The sequence below is a fragment of the Borostomias antarcticus genome (genome assembly GCF_949987555.1).
Source record: "Borostomias antarcticus genome assembly, chromosome: 29".
NCBI classification, from domain to species: Eukaryota; Metazoa; Chordata; class Actinopteri; order Stomiiformes; family Stomiidae; genus Borostomias; species Borostomias antarcticus.
In genome coordinates this window covers 3,281,626-3,303,755 of record NC_140262.1, presented here as the reverse complement: position 1 = coordinate 3,303,755, position 22,130 = coordinate 3,281,626, and the positions used below count along the sequence as shown (strand labels likewise).

Below are 22,130 nucleotides of genomic sequence, written 5' to 3'. Positions count from 1 at the left end.
CAAAAGAATTAATAAGTACACATTATATGCTATATAAATCGTAGCAGTGCCGGCTTTAGACTTTTGGAGGCCGTAGGCAAAATCTTCTGTGGAGGCTCCCTTTTGAAATAAACCCCGCCCACCATCAAGCAATAAAGACTGAGGCGCCATCATTCCATCGTCATGTAATGTTAGGCCATCACTTTAGGCCATCGTCAGCAGCCATGTCGCACTTGAGGATCACATTTGGTCACAGTCGGTTAACGTGAACACTTTTTTTATAGTTCAAAACAAAAAAGGTTTTGCAAGGCCAGAGGCCCTAGGCATGTACCCACTCCGCCTATAGGAGGCTCCAGGCCAGAGGCCCTCGGCATGTACCCACTCTGCCTATAGGAGGCACCAGGCCAGAGGCCCTAGGCATGTACCCACTCCGCCTATAGGAGGCACCAGGCCAGAGGCCCTCGGCATGTACCCACTCTGCCTATAGGAGGCACCAGGCCAGAGGCCCTAGGCATGTACCCACTCCGCCTATAGGAGGCACCAGGCCAGAGGCCCTCGGCATGTACCCACTCTGCCTATAGGAGGCACCAGGCCAGAGGCCCTAGGCATGTACCCACTCCGCCTATAGGAGACACCAGGCCAGATCACAATACTCAAAGAGTATTTTCAGACATGAAAAGAAACAGAGCTCTCTGGGGAACTTGAAACCTGCTTTCTCAATAAAATAATTCAAGTTTTTGATTTTGTAGTCACACCAAAGCCACACATATTGGATGATTATTAGAATGTGAGCAGAAATGTTTGAACGTAGACAGCACATCCCCGAAAGCGTTACATTTGACATCATAAACCTTAATAGTCCCTGCAATATATAGGTCTGAATAAATATGCAATGTTCTAAGGAATTACTTGAAAATAGGAAAACCACTGGTTTTGACCAGTCACACTGATACCTAACTATTCTTAGAGCTTGGGTTGTGGAGGAAATTCCCAGTATTTTGAGCAACGTATAGCCTATATAATGACTACCGGCAAGATGTTATCATTGAAGAAGTCATTGTCCATCGCCAGGACCGATATTACCCAAAAAGGAAAAAATGACCATTCTAATTGGTGAGTAAGATGAACTTGCTTCTTGTGAAATCTGGTGAGCGGAAGCCTCAGTCACTGTAGGAGAGCAGAGACGGTAGGATGGACCCATGGCTATAGGCTCTGAAATGATCAATAGTGATAGGTTAATGCTAAATAACTTGTTTTTTTTATTAATTAATATTCAATGTATTATTAATCTATGACCACTGGTAAACGTTTTAATCCAATTTGCTTATTATTTGATTGTTTTGTTATTTAGACAGTTCCTCATTAGAAACTTGCAAGTGACCTTTATCATAGGCTATTCGTGTTGTTTAAGGGAAACACATTGGTTATTCAAGAACGATCAAAGTCGTTTTTTAAAATATTTCATACACTCAGATAACCGGCTGCATGCAGCCTAACCTGCGAGTCTGTATCCGACGTCACAAGTATCATGTTCTGCAGTTACTATTTTTAACTTTATGGCTCGCTTGTGCTGTGTAGCCCTTTAAACGATGCCCAAGTGACCATTAAGCCTTTGTGTTGCGTCTCACAGATCCGTTTTTTCTTCCGGCAGTTTTCGCCATTACCTTCTACATGGCAACACCCGTCCACAACGCCCCCCTCACGGGGTCCTCCGTAAATGCTGCCGGCGTTATGGTTGAAAATCCCGTCTTCTATCAGCTCGGAAAGGCGAGCAAGGAATTGATCGATAAGGTGAAACTTAACATTCCGAAGACGCACAAGTCGTACATTCATACAGAGGTAAGTGATGGGCTAGTTCTTTCGTATTTTCCCCGTAGCAGGATATGCATGCTCAATGTTGTCGTACAATAGTCTAATAGTGGTGACTGCAAGCAGGCAATGTTGAATTATGTGTAAATGTGAAGCAAATCGTCATTCGTGTTGTTGCGCACTTTTGCGCGTGTTGGTTGGAGCCACTGCAGGTAGAGAAGTGCGGGCCTTATTATGCGTAAATGCGTGAATGCCCAGTGCGCTTGTAAACGAGGTTTTGTCTGTAGGCTACGTCCAATAAATGCGTGAACACGCAAACTTGTGTAGTCTAGCCTGTGTATCAATAACCTCCTTGGTTCTTCGAGGAATGAAAATCCTCGATCAATCGATTTCTTTAGTGACGGACGTTAAAAACATTGTCATTCGGTGAATCAAAATTCCAAATTCAGATTTTGAATATGTATTTACATTGGTAAAAGCGGTGGTCAATTAAGTAACTCACATATTAAGTATATTGTTTTGCACAGACTCTGACACTCCACTCAACCAGTGAGCAGATCAACCTGCAGTTCATGGCGACCAAGATCGGCATCCCTTCTGCTCCCACGCTTGAACCCTTGTCACAGGACTTTCCATTGGTGAGTATCAGCCAATCATCAGACAGCAGAGTAAAGCCTACTATTACTTGGTTGTTGCCTCAGTGAGTCACTTTTGGTGACCTTTCGACTGACCTTCTGCTCCTCCAGGAGGCCTGCATGAGGCGCATGGTGGAGGGGCTTCAGCTGCACCAGGACTTACTGCTAGCCGTCACCCAGCAGATGGTGAAGACGGACACCCTGACCGAGATGCAGGCCGACATCAGAGACCTCCTCAGGATTATCATAAAGGTGATGCCCCCCCTGATAGGCTAACCTACCGTTAGCTTCATATGCAACATTATTGCATTAAAATGAGGGATAAGTGTATAGAGAGATCCAGACTGCACATTCAGACGTCATGTATTGAGTGAAATATTCTTTGTGTGATAGATGCTGAAAATGGTCCCAGGAGAGGCCAAGGTGCCGCCTACGCCCACCAGTCTGGCCCTGCGTCTCAGTGGGGAATATGAGGTCCAGGTGGCCATGCACCTCACGCTCGTCCAGCTGCAGACCTTCAGCCAGGACATGTTCCGCAGCCTGAGAAACATCATCAGACCCAGCGAGACGCAACACGAATGACCACGTGCTACATGACCGCACTACTTTGCGGGGCGGATGTAGCTCAGTTGGTAGAGCGGGTCGTTCAATGATTGGTCAGTGGTTCGAATCCCAGCTCTGACTGTCCACATGTCGAAGTGTCCTTGAGCAAGACACCTAACCCCAAATTGCTCCCAATGAGCAGGTTAGCACCTTGCATGGCAGCTACCGCCATTGGTGTGTGAATGGATGAATGAGGCCATTGTAAAGCGCTTTGAGTGCCGCTAAGGTGGAAAAGCGCTATGTAAGTGCAGTCCATTTACCATTACGTCGTTTTCCAAAACACATCTCAAGTTGACAATTTTTTTTCTTTCTGTGAGCTGTATTTATTAATTGATCACAAATATATTTAAGTATTTATTTTGCTATTTATTACCATATGTGTTGATGTTGATATTTAGTTTTTAATAATTATTGCTGTTTACTGCTTTTTCCAGTATTTGGGAACTAAACTAAACAACCTATGTAAGCTTTATAAGCTATCAAGATTAACTGATAAAGGCCTAGGAAATTTGTAACTTAACGTGAATTAATATAGTGTTTCATTACTCTGAATTTCCAAAGCAAACATTTTTATAAAGATCTTCTATTTATGTACCATTTCACTCTGATGACAATGAATAAAAACAAGATATGACATTACAAATATGTCCCTCTCCGAATTTTTTTTTAAAGAATAGGCATGCCTGATTTTGTGTCCATGTCACATGAAATATTTGGCAAGAAATACATAAATACAAGAAATACATGACCACAAATGGAGATGCCCTCACACAAGCATGCCAAGAACTTTTGCTTTTATTACATTCTAGAATAAGTGAGCAAACATGGATTTTCTGAGAAACCATGCATCACAGCAGGTGACAGATTTAAGAAAAGTCCTCATCGTTTCCACATGGTCCTTGAAGAAAATGACCCAAAAACCTATTTCACAACCCCTCTGTCACTCATCAGTAGGTATGTTATGACATATATTCAGATATTACACATGTCCATAAATAGGGAAATGGCTCTCAAAAGCTGCTCCTTTTTAAGTCCCTGGAAGTCTGGCCAAATATTAAAAAAAGAGACCTGACCACTGACCAAAGAGTGGATATGCAACTTCCCCAACCCAAAACTGAAGTGTGTTCTTACATAGATGGGTCAGTGACAAATAAGGGTGTGAAAGATTTTAATTTTGGGGGGGGGGGGGGGGGGAAATACTGTTTTAAAAGCATGCATCAGGTGTGTTTATATGTGGATTTTGTATTTATGTTGGTTTTATGTCATTTGAAATTACAGGGTAATTAATTGCGGCCTTTTGCGATTAGTTAATCGCGGAGGTTATAATCGCGATTTCGATTAATTCACGATTAATTGTGCAGCCCTAAGACATAGAATGTCTGGCCAAATAACATGTAGGCTATGATGTAAATGACAATTCCCCTTTTCTCGAAAGAATACTTGGAAAATAAATAAAACTGACTAATAAACTAAACATTTCTTCTTAAGATGACTAGTTGTCCTTGTGCTGCATCATAAAACATTGGTCCTTGCCTAAAATAGCATCAAACAGAAAGACTTTTAATAGGAATCATGAGTCAAATGGTGTAACTGGTTACACCATTTGACATTTACTTTAAAAATCAAATTTGTCAGGCAAATGGACACCCATGAAAGCTAGCTAGTTGACCTAGCTACTTTCAAACATACTTTTAAAAGTAAATACTTGTTTTTATGATAAAGATCAATAATCAATGTTTTCCACTGGTTACACCATTTTCCACTGCTTACACCATTTGACATGACACCTAATCATACCTGACCATACCCTAAAATTTCAAATTATCTCAATATTTCTAAGAGTTACTAACCTTGACATGCAACCATGAAGAGCAGAGAGGGGTCCTTCTCTGTGATGCAGATAAAGGAAAAAAAACTCCTTATATGGTGGTTACACCATCTAGACACTTATGTAAGTTGACCTGACTGACATGATTCCCCGGATTATTTATAATATCCAGAACAATATAGATCCACTTCTTTTATTAACTTTAAAATAGTTCTTATGTAAGATTATGCCAAACTAGTTTATATGTTTGTTTTTTTAGACTTTCAGCTCTTTTGAGCAATTTGAATTTTTCTGTACTGTTTTTATAGTTACACCACTTAGACATTTTTGCCATTTTTACTCAATAATTCTCTCGAAATGAATCAAAACCACAACTTTTTAGGGCAGGTTGTCAGAAAAGAATGTATGCAAGTAATCTTTACGTTTATTTTCAAATTTTAACCTAAAAAATTTAAACTTAACGAAAGTGACACAAAAAAACAAGCGTCACGTCTTTGACCCAGATTGACAAGACTTGAGATTTCCTCTAGGAAGTGATGAAAGTGGATGACTGACAAGCACATGAGCTCTTGGTGGACATCATCCTAAAGTTCTGGGGAAATATCATGAATGAAGTGTCATCGTCATGTGACACTCAGGGGCGGGAGAACTGTGGTAACCTAATCTCACAGGATTGGTTTAAACAAAACAGAAGAACGAATGGAACAATAAATCCATGAGCTCATCGGTCATGAGACTGTCGTACACAGAAGCAGTGTGTCTGACGACTACTGTAAGCGTCTGGCAAGCAGGGCAGGCCATCTTGGCAGGAGGGCAAACTTAGTAAAACCTCCTTACGAGAAATGAGTTGTCTTGTTTAGAAACCGTAACCTACGTAAGATGGGATAAATGTATTTCAGACACACACAAATTAAGTAGAGGGGAAAAGACCATTTCTCATGATGGCTTTATTACAAAAAACACAATTTATGTACACCATGTTTGGACACGGATGCAAAAATGAATACAAAATATCTTGACACATACAGTAGTAAACCAACAAACTGATGAGTAAGGGAAATATGCTCCATCAATGCCTGGATGATAAAACACCAAGAGAGCAAGCTATTGCCGAAGTGAAATCCCACAAGCTCTGAGACGCTGAGGAAACGGGTCCATGAAAAGCCATGTGTGTGTGTGTGTGTGTGTGTGTGTGTGTGTGACTGAGCGGTCACCTAAGAGGTCGTTACGGGGAGGGTGTCCTATAAGGCTGAGATGGCCTTGGCAGCTACCCTTCTCCCCAGAGGAAGGGTCAGGTCTGTGATGGCCAGCACCACCTTGGGCTTGGCAAGAGCCGGCAGCTTCACTAGCTCCGAGACCTGGGTGCAGACAGACAGACAGGCAGGCAGGCAGACAGACAGACAGACAGGCAGGCAGGCAGACAGACAGACAGACAGACAGACAGACAGACAGACAGACAGACAGACAGACAGACAGACAGACAGACAGACAGACAGACAGAGACAGACACACACACAAACAAACAAACTGAATCATCCTCCACTGAAAGATGTCAAATCATTATCAAATATTTCACAATCCCTAATACTAATAAGCAACATGAGTCAGAGTCCTCCCTATGCTATAATCTTAAATTACCCCACTACCATCCCTCCATAACGAATATTAGGAGGAATATCACCCAGGAAAGGCCATGGGCGTCTTGCTCACTGAACCTCTTCCTCCATGTAATGGACATATGAGCTTGTTTACACTGGTTGACACAGAAAGTAGGGAGAAAGGTAGTTTCACAACTTAAGTCCTCCACATGCCTGCTTGATCCTATCCCCACTGATTTTTTCAAAACTATTTTTGACTCCGTCTCAGGACATTCTAGCCATTGTTAATGACCCCCTGTTTACAGGCATCTTGCCACCAACACTCAACTGTTTTGGAGACCCGTTCTGAAGAGAAGTAACCTAGACACTTCAGTTCTTAGCGATTTTAGAACAATCTCCAACCTTCCATTTTTGTGTAAAATTCTGGGAAAAATTGTCGAGTCCGGTAGAAACCCCTGTGTTTGCTGTAGAGGTCCAGTGCAGCTTCTAACCTACTGTCTTCCTTTCTCCTCCCTAGTGTCTCCCCCTCTTGTACTACTCCCAAATCCCGTAAAGTACCCCCCACCCTTTTTCCCAGCCAAGGTCCACCTGTCTCCCCATGGCTCCTGCAGAGGCCCCCCTGCCACCCATTAGTCCAGCTCCATCCCACCATGTGTCACCAGCTGTCCCTATCCAGCCAAACCTCCCCCCCCTTTTTTACTCTTAGCTTTGCTTTTTGTCTCCCCACTTCTGCTTAGCGGCTATACCTAATTTACTCTTACATTCTTTAGGAGCCTGTCTGCTAAGTGCTTACTGTGCTTTCTTATATGATTTTCTTAAATATTCTATTATGGATTACTATGTAGGCAACATCTCTGTAACTATTTATCTACTCTACTGATCGTCATGTCTCTCCTATGAAGTATTCAGCCCATGTTTACTGCTCTGTAAATGTTCTTAGCCAATAGACAGACATTTTCCAGGAGCTTGCTTGATCGCCTCGTTGAGAGAGGTCAGGGAAGAATTTTTACAGCTCACTTAGTCGGCCCTTGGGTGAAGTTTTTTTGCTTCCCTCTGGAATATGTAGTGGTGGACCTATACCCCCCCCCCCCCCCCCCCATTGCTCTCTGCAAAGCGCACTGTGTTGCCTTTGTGTATGAAATGCGCTATACAAATAAAGTTTGATTTGACTTGATCCACACCTCAACCCACTCACCATGGTGAAAGGCATGAACTGCAGTATGCTGCCTCGGGTCTCCTGCTCCAGACACTCCACACACTCCTCCATGAAGCTCTGGACAAACTGGGTATGAGGTCCTGCCGTCTTGGAGCCCAGGATGGAGGAGATGAGGAGAAACAGGTTTGCTGTGGAGAGGGAGGGAGGGAGGGAGGGAGGGAGGGAGGAATGGAGGAAGGGAGGAAGGGAGCGAGGGAGGAAAGGAGGGAGGGAGGGAAGGGAGAGAGGGAATGGTTGATACCAGGGAGAAGGAATGGAAGATTTATCGTCACTTAAGAGGCAAGAGACTGACAAAACGGTGTTGAATAATGGGTGCATGCATGTAGCGAGTTAGGGTCAGTCCTTAACCACGAACCCTAGCCGAGGAGGAGAGCTCCTGGGAGAGATTAGACAATGAATCTAAAACAGAGACAACATTTCCCAAGCATGACGTTGCTAACATTTGCGAGAACTGAAGCAAAGATAAAATGCTGGCTCCCGCTGGGCGTGACGGCCAATGCATTTGCTGGAGGCGGAGTCTAACCTAGGACGCGGTTGAGAGGGTCCCTCATGTTGACGCTGTGCAGCTGGGAGGCGGACAGGGAGCTGCTCATGGAGCGATCACCTGCAGAGCACCGCGGGAGACAGAGGGGGGGGAGAGAGAGAGGTCATGGAACAGAGCCAGTAGGAGACAGACACGGTTAGGTTTGTGGGAGATTGAGTCAAACGACCATTCCGAGGTAGCGGGGTGACATAGTGGGTGGGTTACTCAGAAAACTGTGTCTTTCCATTACAACTTCCTTAAAGCATTTCCCTTTTAAAATATGACACTAGAGTAAACAGTAAATCAACATTCTTTAAGTACTATACTGTACGGAAATGAAAGAGAAAGCTATTCATTTCAATGGAGGCTTGTGAAACTACATATAAAAAGTAGTAGTAGTGCCTTATTTAGAATCAAAAATATTCTAAATACTCCTTGGTTTCTACATTGCACTCAGTCGTTACACCTTGTTCAGACTTGCTGCCCGAGATAATGCAACATATGGTGGATTTTGACACAGAGTTTTCAGTTTCCATGGATGCCAGAATGGCCATGATTACTCAAATGAAGAACTATATACGCTCTGGGATTACAGTTTTGCTTCAATAAGGGTTAGCCAGGAAACTAAGATAAGTTGTTACTCAATCAACTAATCAATGCTCAAGAATGAAAATATTTCATATAAAAAAATGGAAGAATATTGTGTGTAAAATAAACACTGATTATATTGGCACAAAGTGGAGTATCTTTGATACTCTTTCACTTTTGATATTAAATATTATTCTTGCAAACTAAATGGTATCAAAACAACAGAGCTTTATTAAAACAAGGAAATCCCACCTGGATGTCAAACACAGTTGTGCAGACAGCGTTTCACAATGTCACACTTCCTGGACGCCTAAAGTCTACTGTCAATGTTTGCCTGACCCTAGTTTGGAAGAGAGAGCTTGCAAGAGTCAACTTGCTGTTGACATTTACAGCTCAGAAACCCAACTGTCTGTTCAAGCCCTTAATGGAATCTGCTCCCGAGGCACGGTGAGGTCACCAGGTTAATCTAGTCTAAACCAGATGCTGCAGACATGGAGGCTCGAGCGGTGAAATATGGATGTACTGCAAAATACAGTACAGATGGAGGTAGAGGGGAGGGAATGCACACAAATGCTGCTTCTATGCCATACAAGAATATACATCCATCCATCCAAGAATATACATCCATCCATACAAGAATATACATCCATCCATACAAAAATATACATCCATCCATACAAGAATATACATCCATCCATACAAGAATATACATCCATCCATACAAGAATATACATCCATCCATGCAAGAATATACATCCAGCTCATTTGGTTATCGTATTAACAGTTAAGCTTCATTTCTATTTACCAGCTTTTACCGTGATAGCTTTCCCCTCAGTGTTCTGGATCAATAAAGGTGAAATCAATCAATCAATCAACCAACCAACCAATCAACCAATCAACCAATCAACCAATCAACCAATCAACCAATCAATCAAATCAATCAATCAATCAATCAATCAATCAATCAATCAATCAAATCAATCAAATCAACCAACCAACCAACCAACCAACCAACCAACCAACCAACCTCTCCCTGTCTTGTATGTTGACAGCAGAGGTTGAGCAGACCCACCTGGACTGGAGAGCACCACCGGTTCGTCCTCGTTGGAGCTGAGCAGTCTCATGAGCTTGGACGGCTGGGTGTCGTCCAGGGGGAACAGGCTGCTGTAGTCCTGTGGTCAACAACATGCACTTTAGACTACAACACCCATAGGCCCCCAGCCACAAATAATATTGGGAATGATGATGAATGTGTGGGCACATATTTGCTGGTGCATGAGCAAACGAGCAGAATGCACTTTTCTTTAGGATATCAACGTTATCTTTTTTTCCTCCGATTGACAGCAAATTAGGGCCCTGTGTGTGTGTGTGGTAGTGTATGTAGATGTGTGTGTGTGTGTGTGTGCTACCTCAATGTCCTCCCTCTGCCTCTTGCGTTGTCTGGCTGAGGCCTGTCCTTTGTGGTGGGAGGAGTAAGAGCTGAGAGCGCACCACACCGACAGCCTGCAGCAACAGGACGACAAAAACTATCAACCCAAAACCATCTGCACCCTGCAGCATACATCTCAGACAAGCTAATAACCGACACCTAAACAGACATTCAACAGACTTCTTTATGTCCTATACGTCCTTACAACCTAGCGAGCCATCAGGTCAAAGTTCACACGCAGTCTCCATCTGCGGCAGTGCTCCTAGTTTGAATTCCCGCTCGAATGCCGAGCTCACACTACAGGATATTTAAAATCAGTCACGGATAATCCCCCCCCCCCCCCCCCCCCCGTCCTGTAGCGTGAGCCCGGCATAAGAGGCGGAGCGGTATGCGGCGGGCTCTTTCTCACTTGGCCAGGGCCTTGCCAGGCGGGTCGGCCAGGCTGTGCCAGTGGGCGGAGTCGGTGAGCAGGTTGGGCAGGATCTGTCCCAGCAGAGTGAGCGTGATCTGTTGGGTGTCCAGGCAGAAGATGCTGTAGAGGAGCTGGACCACGCGGTTGGCCCACTCCTGCCGAGTCTCCTTCAGAAGCTCCTAAAAAGACACGTGGGACACAGATGAATTTGGGCCGTATTAATTTTAAAATAAATTTAACAGTAACACATATGTTCTTTATAACGTTTCTAATGTTTTATGGCTTTTTTTGTGTTTGTTTGTATGGTTTTCTATCAAATTCCCCACCATCATCCACTATACCTAAAGTAACTCTCAGTTCTTAAATCAAGACTGAAGACTTTCCTTTTTTCCTTTTGTTGCTGAAATGTGCTATACAAATAAACTTGCCTTGTCTAAAGCGAGAGCTACAAACATCTCACAAGCGTTTCACACCAGTATAGCACTCCACAATCTTCACCAACTTCCTTCTCGACAACTACCCTTCCACACCTCTACCACCAACCCCCCCCTCCTCCTCCTACCTTGACCAGGTTGTTGGTGACCCCCCCCCCCTCCTCCTCCTACCTTGACCAGGTTGTTGGTGAACCCCCCCCCCCCTCCTCCTCCTACCTTGACCAGGTTGTTGGTGAACCCCCCCCCCCCCCCCTCCTCCTCCTACCTTGACCAGGTTGTTGGTGAACCAGAACCCCCCCCCCTCCTCCTCCTACCTTGACCAGTTGGTGAACCAGAACCCCCCCCCCCCCCCCCCCCCCTCCTCCTACCTTGACCAGGTTGTTGGTGAACCAGAACCCCCCCCCCCCCCCCTCCTCCTACCTTGACCAGGTTGTTGGTGAACCAGAACACCCCCCCCATGTGCAGCAGGCTCTCGAACAGGTGCAGCGCCTGGCTGTCCACCCAGCCCTTCCACAGCACGCCCCGGAACTGCTTGCTGAGGGCCTCGTGGATGGGCTCCTTGGCGGGGAGGAGGTTCCGGTAGGGGATGGGCTCCTGGCCCTCCAGGGGGGACCGGAGGGCCAGGCCCGTCTGCTGGAACACGTCGGCGCACATGTGCTCCAAGATGGAGCTCATGATCACGACGCTGTGGGCCGGACGGGGGGAGAGGAGAGGGTTCGTCTTTATACGGACGCCGTTAGATAAGATTAAACATTGCATTATTGGAATGCGATGTGGAAATGTGGAATGTGGAAATTTGTTTTCGCCAAGTTGCGCCAACGTGTTGCCATTTGTCTGTCGAGACGCTGGCTCTACAGCAGCCGCGGGAAGACTGTGTGTGTGTGTGTGTGTGTGTGTGTGTGTGTACCGTTCGTTGTAGAACTGCAGTGTGTTCTCCGCATACAGGGGGTTCATGAGCTGGCGGATCATGGTCTGGGGCTTCTCCCGCTCATCCAGACCCAGCATCCTGACGTGGGCCACCAGCCAGGCCACCGCACAGATAGCCATGCTGCACACCTTGCCCTTGATGTTGTCTGTGATCTTCTGCATTCAGAGAGAGAGAGAGAGAGAGGGAGAGGGAGAGGGAGAGGGAGAGGGAGAGGGAGAGGGAGAGGGAGAGGGAGAGGGAGAGGGAGAGGGAGAGAGAGAGAGGGAGAGGGAGAGGGAGAGGGAGAGGGAGAGGGAGAGGGAGAGGGAGAGGGAGAGGGAGAGGGAGAGGGAGAAAGAAAGAGAGAGAGAAAGAGAAAGAGAAAGAGAGAGAGAGGGGAAGTGGGGGAAAAAAAGAGGGAAGGAAATCAAAGAGATTGAGACTCTAACGGACAGACTTGGAAGAAACGGCCTTGTCGGACATCCTGTGTTTCAGCGCTTGCATCACGCTTCTCCTCCACGCTCACTTCTAGAGAAAGAGTGACAAACGAATAGTAGTCAAATAGAGAACTAGCCTGCACCGCCTCCACAGACAGCACCCCGTTCTCCCAGGCGTTCAGCACCTCCAAGATGGCTGCCGGCGTGCTGAGGCAGATCTCATGCCATTTAATCTGACTGGGAGAAAGAAAAAGAACACGAACACACACACACGCACACACACACGCCAAGAGATTGGAATCAGATTCAAACCAGCGACACGACTATGCAAATACAAGGCTTACGGCTGTGAAAGATTAAAAGCTACACAGAGAATCACTTGCATTACTGCACACTGATCCAAGCGCCCAGAACAATGCAGTCTGAGCACGTCTTAAAATTCTGCCATTGATTACTTTTCCTGCTGCACACTGGCTTAATAATTCCCTAGCATATGCAGGTTCAGGGGTGGACCTGTGAGGTCACATTCCCATGCAGACAGAGGGGGGTTTGATCTCTACAGATCTCGATCTTACAGCTCTTCGGGAGTCAGACTGTCTGCCGTAGCCCGCAGGCGGACGGCCACGCCCGTTGGAGAGGAAGACGAACTGACGAAGACTCATGAATCAGCATTAAAAGTGGCGTTTCTGTCAACGTTACGCTGGATGCGTTGAATGCCCATGTTTGGTATCGGTTTTTTTTCACGCTTCTTGCAGGAAAATAGACAACATGCTAATAGATGGACGATGTTCCTCTGTTCTTAGGGAATGACACAGCTGATCTCTTATCTCTCTGGCATCTCCCAGAGAGGCTTTTTTTGGGGGGAGAAAAATATTCTTATCTGATTTGTTTGTTGTTGTTGTTGTTGTGACCAGGGCGGTGTCCTCCTATTTAATCCGTTTGCCGTTTTGAATGTTCTTCTGACCTTTCAGGTTGAGTTGTGTACAGTATACGGAAGTTTCTTATCAGTATAAGGAAGAGTAACATCAACATGACTTTGAGTCTTTGTTAAGGCCCCTGGGGATTAGGCACACAGCCATGTCAGAGTTTTGTTCGGGACGAGCTCCTGAGATGTCCCTAAGTACACGCCCCTGCGCGAGGAAGCACGTAGACGATGTCGGAGTCCTATTCAGGACAACCTCTAGACGACAGAAAAAAAAAGTCTGCACGTTGCAATGACGATGCAGAAACGACATACTGTGCAGCCCTGCTAGGAACGGGTAACTTGCACGCACATGCTCTTATCTATGTGGTCTGGGGCGGCTTGTCAGGCAGCTTCTTAGTACGTTTGTTCCAGTTAATCAGCAGATTTAGGAAAATGCTATTCATACAGGCCGAGACCTGATCAAGCACAGCCTATTATGGACGTTGTCTGTTGTGTTTAATGCTACTTTTACGTCTCTAGAGCGGTGACTTGCAAATTCGTGAAGCGTTCCACTGTGGGGCGCTTGTGCGGCATACTGCACGTCACAAGACGACCCTCATCCTTCTTCTCGTTATCATTTGCTCATGCCGTCGCCAGCTTCCACTGCACAAATAGCCTACTTGAAAATCAACCCGTAGTAAAGGCTAACTTCAGTTGTGGATGTAACGTTATCACGGATGTATTAATAGAACGTTATCCATGGTTAACGTTACTTCCGTAAACAGTGCGCTGCGCGTGACGTCCTGACGTCTTTGTTATTGTTCTTCTGCGCATGCGGGTCTGTTCAGGGCCGTGGGCTGTTCACACGGCAGTCAAAATTTATGTCAATTATAGGTTACATTTAAAAGGTCATGTGAACAGCTAAACAGAAAAATCGGATCTGTGTAAAAAATCGTAATTGAGCATTAAGACCTGCCGTGTGAACTAAGCCTCTCTCTCATTCCCCATTTTGGAGTCTTCTGTTTGTTTAAGTAGACTAGTTCTTATGGGTTGTATTAGTTAGATGCATCCAACATCCACACCTACATTACTCACACATCCATTCACGACTCCACACTACTGATATCACTGATACGCCTTACACCCCACATTTATGTCTTGTTTTGTTGTACTTCAGTGTTTAACTTACATTAAATATTCTGTTGATTATGGTCTGGACTAGAACGAGCCAGGTCGTGACACTCGCATGTCATTTTAACTGAGAGACCGTCACTCACACTAGCTTCATCTCGGAGGAGTTGTTGAGCAGCGCCACCAGGCTCTCCACCTTGCCGGACTCGGGCCTGAAGCAGGGGTGGTCCGGGTTCAGGGTCTTCCCCTCCTCCGGCATGCACGTCTGCAGCCACGTCTCAAAAAACGGGGTCTCCCCGGAGGGGCTGGGGTCCGACAGGATCACCTGTGGGAGGAGGAAACGGGGCAGTGGACGTGGACAAGGTCAAACACGTGTCAATATCTGATTGCGATACACGTCGAGGAGAAAGGTAATGCTAAGTCACAGAACAGAACGTTTATTTTGCCATATATAACCTGTGCAAGCACATTGGAATTCTTGTTATCGGTTATCTTTACAATATCTTATCAGCACTAATCAAATTCTCATGCCAGTTCCAGACCTAGTCATTTGGTTCAAGCAGAAGTGACTTCTATACTGGGAAATGCCGAGACTAAAAGTGTATGAGATAGAAGTTAGGCAGTCAGGACATCTAGTGGTCTTGAGATGCAAGTGCTGGTCAGTGATGTAAAATCCACAGTACGACTACGCATTTAACTGATGTTAAATATTGGGGCGTGGTATTTTGTGCAGGGAAGGTGACGTGAGCGTAGAGACTAGACTGACCTCAGAGCCGTAGGTCTGCACCACGTGGCAGAGCATGAGGAAGGAGATGTCGAAGAGCAGAGCTCGGACCGAGGCTGACTTGGCTGCAAGAGAGAGGGGGGTGGGGGTGGAGGGGGGGCGTTACACATCATGAATAACTCAAATCTACTCCAAAAACTCCCCCATACAGTATGTTGAAACAAAGTGAATGAACAAGGCGTTGTGAGACTGAAGTACTCACATCCTTCCCCGCTGATGTGCTTGGGAAACTCGTTGAGCCTGGAAGAGAGAGAACGCTCATCAAACATCATCATCATCCAAAAACCACCCCCCCTCTCACGTCATGTCCATATAGCTCCTCAGAGCTCATCGTTTCCAGCTGTCAGCTTCTAAACTGAACATCTCAGATGGAACTTTTCCGCGTGTATTCTGTCACGATGGCGATGACAAGAACGTCAAAAATAATGACGGGTTCATTGCAAGACATGAGACTTCCTCTGTCTCACTCAACAGTCATTCACGTTGCACAGGTCAAAATGTTGCACCGGTCAGAATATAGACAGATAACTTTCTAGCTAGTAGGGAGGCACCGATATGAAAATGTTGGCCGATACCAATAAGATATATTAACATTGCTGTCATGGCCGATAACCGATATTTACCGATGTCGATATGATCTGTATAAAAACAAGTTTCTATGATGATCAAATGTTATACATACTGAAAAACACATGGGAACACTGTCTCTATTTCCAAAACATTTGGAAAAATTAATATAGATTATTATAAATTACAGATTAACCGCATTGATTCCTCTCAAAAACAACACACACAACAGCAGCTAGCCAGAAATAATTATCGGTTGTTCACATCGGTCCTGTTTTGCACATCGGACCGATACCGATATATTAAAAAACGACTATCAGCCGTGCATCCCTACTAGCTAGATAGGTGAAGGAGCTTCAAGCTCATCGGTGAACCGGAGGTCTGCAGGTCAAACACATCGGGAACAGGAACCCCCACCGGCCCACCCTCGACCCGGCCCGCGTCTCACTTGATGAACTTCCTGGCGAAGGATTTGAGCTTCCCAGTGGCGGCGGCGGCCGCGAGGAGCAGGTCTAGACTCTTCCCAGACAGCATGTGTCCAAGGACCCCCAGTAGACCCTCGGGAGACTTGGAGTGGTCCGCGTCCACCGTCTACCACATAGGAGGAGGGGGGGGGGACATAGTGGTAAAATATGACCAAATCAGGCTATGAATATCTATTCACTCTTGGGTGCTGCATTATTTCCCGGGGTGGATTTATGGTTACTTGAGTCTCACACATAGATATGTGGTGTAGATACGGCCGACCAATGATGGTATAGAAGGTTATGACCAATCACTGCTCTTATACTGCATTTCCATTCTCAGCAGAGTCACATGAGCCCTCTGTGAGGGTGTTAGCTGATAGGGAGCGGAGAGAGAGAGGATGCAGAGATGTACACAGCAGGAGAAGGTTCTGGACGCGTGTTGTTGCAGGGAGGGCGGGTGGAGGGGGCGGCGGGGGGAGCGGAGGTGAGACGCATGCGACGCACCTTGAGGATGTTGGTGACCGTGGGCTCCGCTCGGAGGATGAGGCCCGGGTTGGGCTGGATGTTGGCGTTCTCTGCCGTCTTCAGCCTCGGGGCGTACTCCCTGTCCTCGGCCCTGAAGAAAACGTTAGACGGGAGAGGGGGACAGAGAGAGAGAGAGAGAGAGAGAGAGAGAGAGAGAGAGAGAGAGAGAGAGAGAGGTGGAGACAGAGCAGGAGAGAGACAGAGAGAGAGAGAGAGAGAGGTGGAGACGGAGCAGGAGAGAGAGAGACAGACACACAGAGAGAGAGAGAGAGAGAGAGAGAGAGAGAGAGAGAGAGACAGAGAGTCGTAGAATTGAACAAGGGAGTTCAGGATAAAAAGAGTAAAGGGGTGAAAGACAGAATGAAGGGGATTAGTGCCGGACTTAAGGGAGTGTGGCGTTATTCTCTTCTTCCTGTAAAAGCACAACCGTCTCTTCCCGTGACACCCCATTTCAAAGGGGCAGCATGGTGGATGGGATCCCCCCCCCCGTCCAGCGGGGGGCAGTAGCGCACCATTACAGGTGGTTACCGACTGCCATTCACACCCACTGGAGAAGAAGAAGGGTCCGCAGGGGAGAGGCGTGGCTGGGGGGACGTACCGTTTGGAGGTGAGGTTGGCTGTGTTGGAGTCGGAGAGCAGACCCAGCTTATTACACTCCTGTAGCAGCATACTGAGACAGTCACAGCTGGGAGAGACGAGACAGGGAGAGACATGTGTAAAGCAATTCCAGATGCAGAAAAAATCACTGTTTATAAATAAAAATAATAATAATAAATATAAAAAACTGCTAATGAAGATACGGGGAGTTTTTTTTTTTTTTTTTAATGCCTCCTTACTTGCATCTCTGGTCAGCCTTGTCCAGCAAAGGTGTGAGCTTCAGCAAGAACTCAAAGGCAATGTTCACGTCCTCCATGAAGTCCTGATGATGGAGATACACCCAGTTTCATACGGCTCATCTTATATAGGATCGCTCAAATACGCTACCGTTTATTTTCCAATACCATCAATAGGTAAACTAAGCAATTGCTGTGTGTAAAGGGAGGAAAGTTAAAAGTACCACACCTGGCCCTTCTCCCCCTGCGGGTACTTCTTCAGCCTGAGGAGAACTTGCGGGATCTAGGATAGAGGTGAGATGGAGGTCACTGTATAAATGGTAAATGGACTGCACTTATATAGCGCTTTTCCACCTCAGCGGCACTCAAAGCGCTTTACAACGGCCTCTCATTCACCCATTCACACACACATTCACACACCAATGGAGGCAGCTGCCATGCAAGGTGCTAACCTGCTCATTGGGAGCAATTTGGGGCTAGGTGTCTTGCTCAAGGACACTTGGACATGTGGACAGTCGGAGCTGGGATTCGAACCGCTGACCCTTCGATTATTGAACGACCCGCTCTACCAACTGAGCTACAGTCGCCCCAGATATATACCCCAGGAAGAGTAGCTGCTGCAATGCAACGGCTAATGAGGAACTCAATACACAGACAGACAAACATTGGTAGTGAGCAAAGATAAGCCGGGTGTGCGTGTGAGACCAACCTTGAGGAAGGTGAAGGCCGTCCACTTCAGCTCCTCCGTGCCCTCTGGGGACTCGATGAGGCCGGTGAAGCAGGCCTTCCAGATCTCCAGCACAAACAGAGGGGCGGGGATGTGCTGCATAGGAGAGAGCGCGCCGGACGAATCCACAAAGTGTCAAGAATGTGTGATATCCAGAAATATGAAAATGAAAAAATGAAAAAAAACAAAAGGACCTATGGTGTTTACAGGACGACTTCAGAGCATAAACCATGTAATTCCTGTACTTGAAATCCACGTATATAATACTTTTTAGAGTTTTTCGAGTGTGCCCATAGCTAGCAACGAGCCAGGGTGCGCGCGCCGACGTTATTGACACAGAACTCTGTACTGCACAAAACAAAAATATTTGAACCTGTACTAGTCAGATACATGCCAGGGAAGCCAGGAATAGGGCTAAACATGAAATTCGGTGTCCTTATTCTTTAAGTTAACTCAGAGGTCAATTTCACAAGTGTTAAATATACACCAGCTTTCAGCGATAAACAAAGAGAAGAAAAACAAACTGTTTCCACCGGCCGTCAAAACTGACGCGAGACTCTCACCTGCATTCTCTTGATCATCATCAGCTGCTCCACCAATGGCTGCGTCTCCCCCGTGAGGTTCATGGTACCTTCCAGCATGATGAAGGCGTGGACTGATGGGAAGGTAGTGAGGAGTGGCGGGTCGCACTGTACCGACAGCATCTGGGGAATACTGATGATGGGGAAACGGGAGACGATCATTAGGTTCCGATTTAAAGCTCAAGATCTATTCACTATGAGGCCACCATCTTGTCACTGAAGAGGACAAGGCCTACCTTTTATTATGAATGCCTCCATAACATTTAACTTTACCAAGCAGGCCTGTGGATTTGGGAATTGTTATCAGGCATGAGTGGAACATCCAGCCCTTCTTACCTCCTGACCAATGACACGCATTCCTCCAGCTTGGTTCTCAATGTCTGATTGGTCAGACTGCTGAGGTTATCGGTCACTTTGAGCATCGCTTGCTCCACATTGGTCCAGGAGGCTGTTAAGCCATACAGAGAGAAAGAGGTCGGAAAAAATGTCTTCACGCAAACATACAAGCAGCTGAGCCACGCATGAGCACATACCTTGTTCCTCCAGGCGAGCGATGTGGACCAGGGCCCGGTTCTTGGTGCTGCTCATCAGGTTAGTCAGCCTCTCCTGGCAGGCCCTCAGACTGGCCTCGGTGCTGGCCGACGGCCCCAGCTCCCTCAGCCTCTCACAGTAGAAGGCGCAGCCCTGCAGCAGCCACACCCCCACGCCCAGCAGGGCCCTGCACAGCCCCATGCACTCCTCCGCCTTCCCGTGGCAGCTGCACACAGGGTGGAGGTACAGTTGAGTTGTTATACAAATAAAGCTTTGATTGATTGATTGAGTTGAGGGCTGAGGCGGATTCATGTCACTTCAGTCATGCGTGTTTTAGTCAATGCTTGAGCGATTTAATCTACTCTTTAACGGCACAGCGCCCCCTAGTTGAGATGGAAAGACGATGCTTTTTACCGACTCGACTGGGATGAGGATCCCATTACGCACCTGAGACGATGACAGAACATGTCCATGATCTCCAGAAGAGACTTGACGCAGAGGTCTCTAGAAAAGTCGTCAAACTGAGGAGCAAAAAGACAGATGTATGTGATTCATCTGCTGATATTGCATCAGTCTTCGTTAAGTTTTCACTGACCAACAGGATAATAGTATTCTCACCTTGCTGATGGCTGTAAGGACACTTGAATAAGACACCATCTGAGGCAGACAACAATTGCGATTGATATTCAGAGTAGTACAAAGTCGAGCACATTCATTAGGTCAAATCCTGTTTGAGCGAGTCACAGTGATGATTGAGCGTTATTGAAATATGCTGGTGCCATCGAGCTTACCTGGGAGCTGATGGCATACTTGAGGTAAGACAATATTAGTGGATTGGGGGAGGGGCCTATCATCGCCTGCTCCATGAGAGCCTCTGAAACACAGTGCACAAATCAAAACATCACCTTGGTATATCCCACCATGCATTCATGATTAATCTATGATTTCATGTCAAATCACTAAGCTACTAAACTCACTCAGCATTGTGAATTTCTCTTTGGTTGGGTTTTACTGACCTGCTAGATTGAGGTAGTCCCATGTAGCTCCTTTTGGGAAGTTCTTCTTGATGTTGATGGCCCACTGGTAGTCACTCCAACGCTCTTTCCAAGCCTGCAGGATCGCTTGTTTCAAATTGACAACCTTCATCCTGACAGGAGAATATCCAACTATCAGGCACTGCAATACATACGGGATGCAGCTAGGTTACTAGTACATCAACTAACATTAGGCAAAAGTAAGTTAGAGGTTGGCCTAACTTAACTAGCAATTGTTGGCTAGGATAACGTGATCTACTCTAGCTATGCAAGTTACTTGTTTTTGCTTTAGGTAAAGTGGTACATTAGTAAGCGAAACCATCTAAAAGGTGAATTAACTTTACATAACCTAAGGCTGTGTGTACGAGGGACTTAACATTAGTTGCTGTCTTGCTGCAAGTACAGCAGATGGTACCTAGCTACTAATGGTGCGTTCGTTTGTGGTCGGAGGTGGCAAGTCGCAAGTGGCAAAATACCTACCTCCGACCTGTGAATACATCTAATAATAGGCATCTTTAAACATTAGAATTACTCACCTGTAACCTTTGGAACCTTTGAATTTAACCAATAAATTAACTAGCTAAGAATCTTGATTCACAATACAATGATCGCCATCTTTGTTAAACATCGGAACCGCTGATTGGTCAACTATTTCTTCTTCTTTGGGTTTTAACGGCGGCTTGCATTTGTTGCACTGCCGCCATCTAGTGGAGCTGGCGAGCTCCTACAACGTCCATTACGACTCAGATTCTACCCATAACTACTCAGATTCTACCCTGCCCAGATTCTATCCATAGTTTATCAAACACCTCCCGCCTCTCCAACTTCCAACCCATGCCCTTTACTCCGACTCCTGCCACTCCTGCTCTCCTCATTCCTTCCATTAAGTCCCTTCTCTCCAATATGTAGGCCTACTACCTACAGCAACCAGCATACACATCTTGGCAGTGCTCACGCAATCCTGTCGTATGTTTCCCTGTGATGACCAGAGTATTGAGATTTGTCGATTGGTCAAAGGTGACAACTATTCACCCCATGGGTTGAAGCAAATATCAAGATGCCAATAACCGATTGTCTATATTTCTAATATCAAAAGAGAATGATTTATGCACAATACGCCAGGGTGCGAAGTCGATTTGATGCTCCTCGGTTCTTCAGGCACCGTGCCTCTTTTGCCAGCAGGGGTCGCTGTCGGCACAGATGTGTTCCTCTCCAGACTTGACCCTAAGTGAGAAAGTCACTTTGCTTCACACAAGGTGCTCTAGTCATTTGAGGTTTTGACCCCAAAGTGCCCGTTCAAAGTGTTCTTGTCATGACATACATTTAGTTGCGTCCTCCATTCATTACAGTATGGTGTAGAAGCTACATGTGCTGGAAAGAATCATGACAGTGGGGATCCCCTAGGCCTAGGGGCATTCAAATTGAAGTAGCTAGCTAGCTAGTTAGCCAACTGAATACCATTCTATGCATGGCTACATTGGGAACCGATTAATAATTGCACAGAAGACATCTAATGAAAAAAAAAAAAAAAGCTTTATTTATAAAGCACTTTTCATTGTGAAAACAATCTCAAAGTGCTGAAACATAACCATAAAGGCAGCACCGTCTGCTGTCTGAAGCTAATTAGCAAGAAAGAATGAAGAATAAA

The 22,130-nt window shown here is 46.0% G+C and overlaps 1 protein-coding gene across 1 annotated transcript; it reads right to left on the bottom strand.

The window, feature by feature from the left end:
* Positions 1-5,854: 5,854 nt before the first annotated feature.
* Positions 5,855-21,108, bottom strand: med24 (mediator complex subunit 24). Its single transcript, XM_084459681.1, has 26 exons — positions 21,019-21,108; positions 20,465-20,595; positions 20,240-20,322; positions 20,067-20,105; positions 19,896-19,969; positions 19,451-19,674; positions 19,254-19,365; positions 18,900-19,050; positions 18,319-18,432; positions 17,839-17,892; positions 17,613-17,695; positions 17,375-17,461; positions 16,756-16,855; positions 16,233-16,375; positions 15,420-15,457; positions 15,200-15,282; positions 14,580-14,758; positions 12,536-12,635; positions 11,962-12,137; positions 11,475-11,739; positions 10,618-10,799; positions 10,189-10,282; positions 9,852-9,951; positions 8,192-8,272; positions 7,648-7,796; positions 5,855-6,212 (listed from the first exon to the last, which is right to left on the bottom strand). Exons 2-26 carry the CDS (start codon positions 20,592-20,594, stop codon positions 6,096-6,098), a joined length of 2,958 nt encoding a protein of 985 aa, XP_084315807.1. The 5' UTR covers position 20,595; positions 21,019-21,108; the 3' UTR covers positions 5,855-6,095.
* Between the last annotated feature and the right edge of the window lie 1,022 nt (positions 21,109-22,130).

Coding starts and splice junctions, on each gene's coding strand:
- med24 (XM_084459681.1), bottom strand. CDS start 20,594: ATGAAGGTTGTCAATTTGAAACAAGCGATCCTGCAGGCTTGGAAAGAG. Junction 16,376..16,755: donor CGGTCACCAACATCCTCAAG/GTGCGTCGCATG, acceptor CCTATGTGGTAG/ACGGTGGACGCGGACCACTC. Junction 12,138..12,535: donor TGTCTGTGGAGGCGGTGCAG/GCTAGTTCTCTA, acceptor CTCTGAATGCAG/AAGATCACAGACAACATCAA.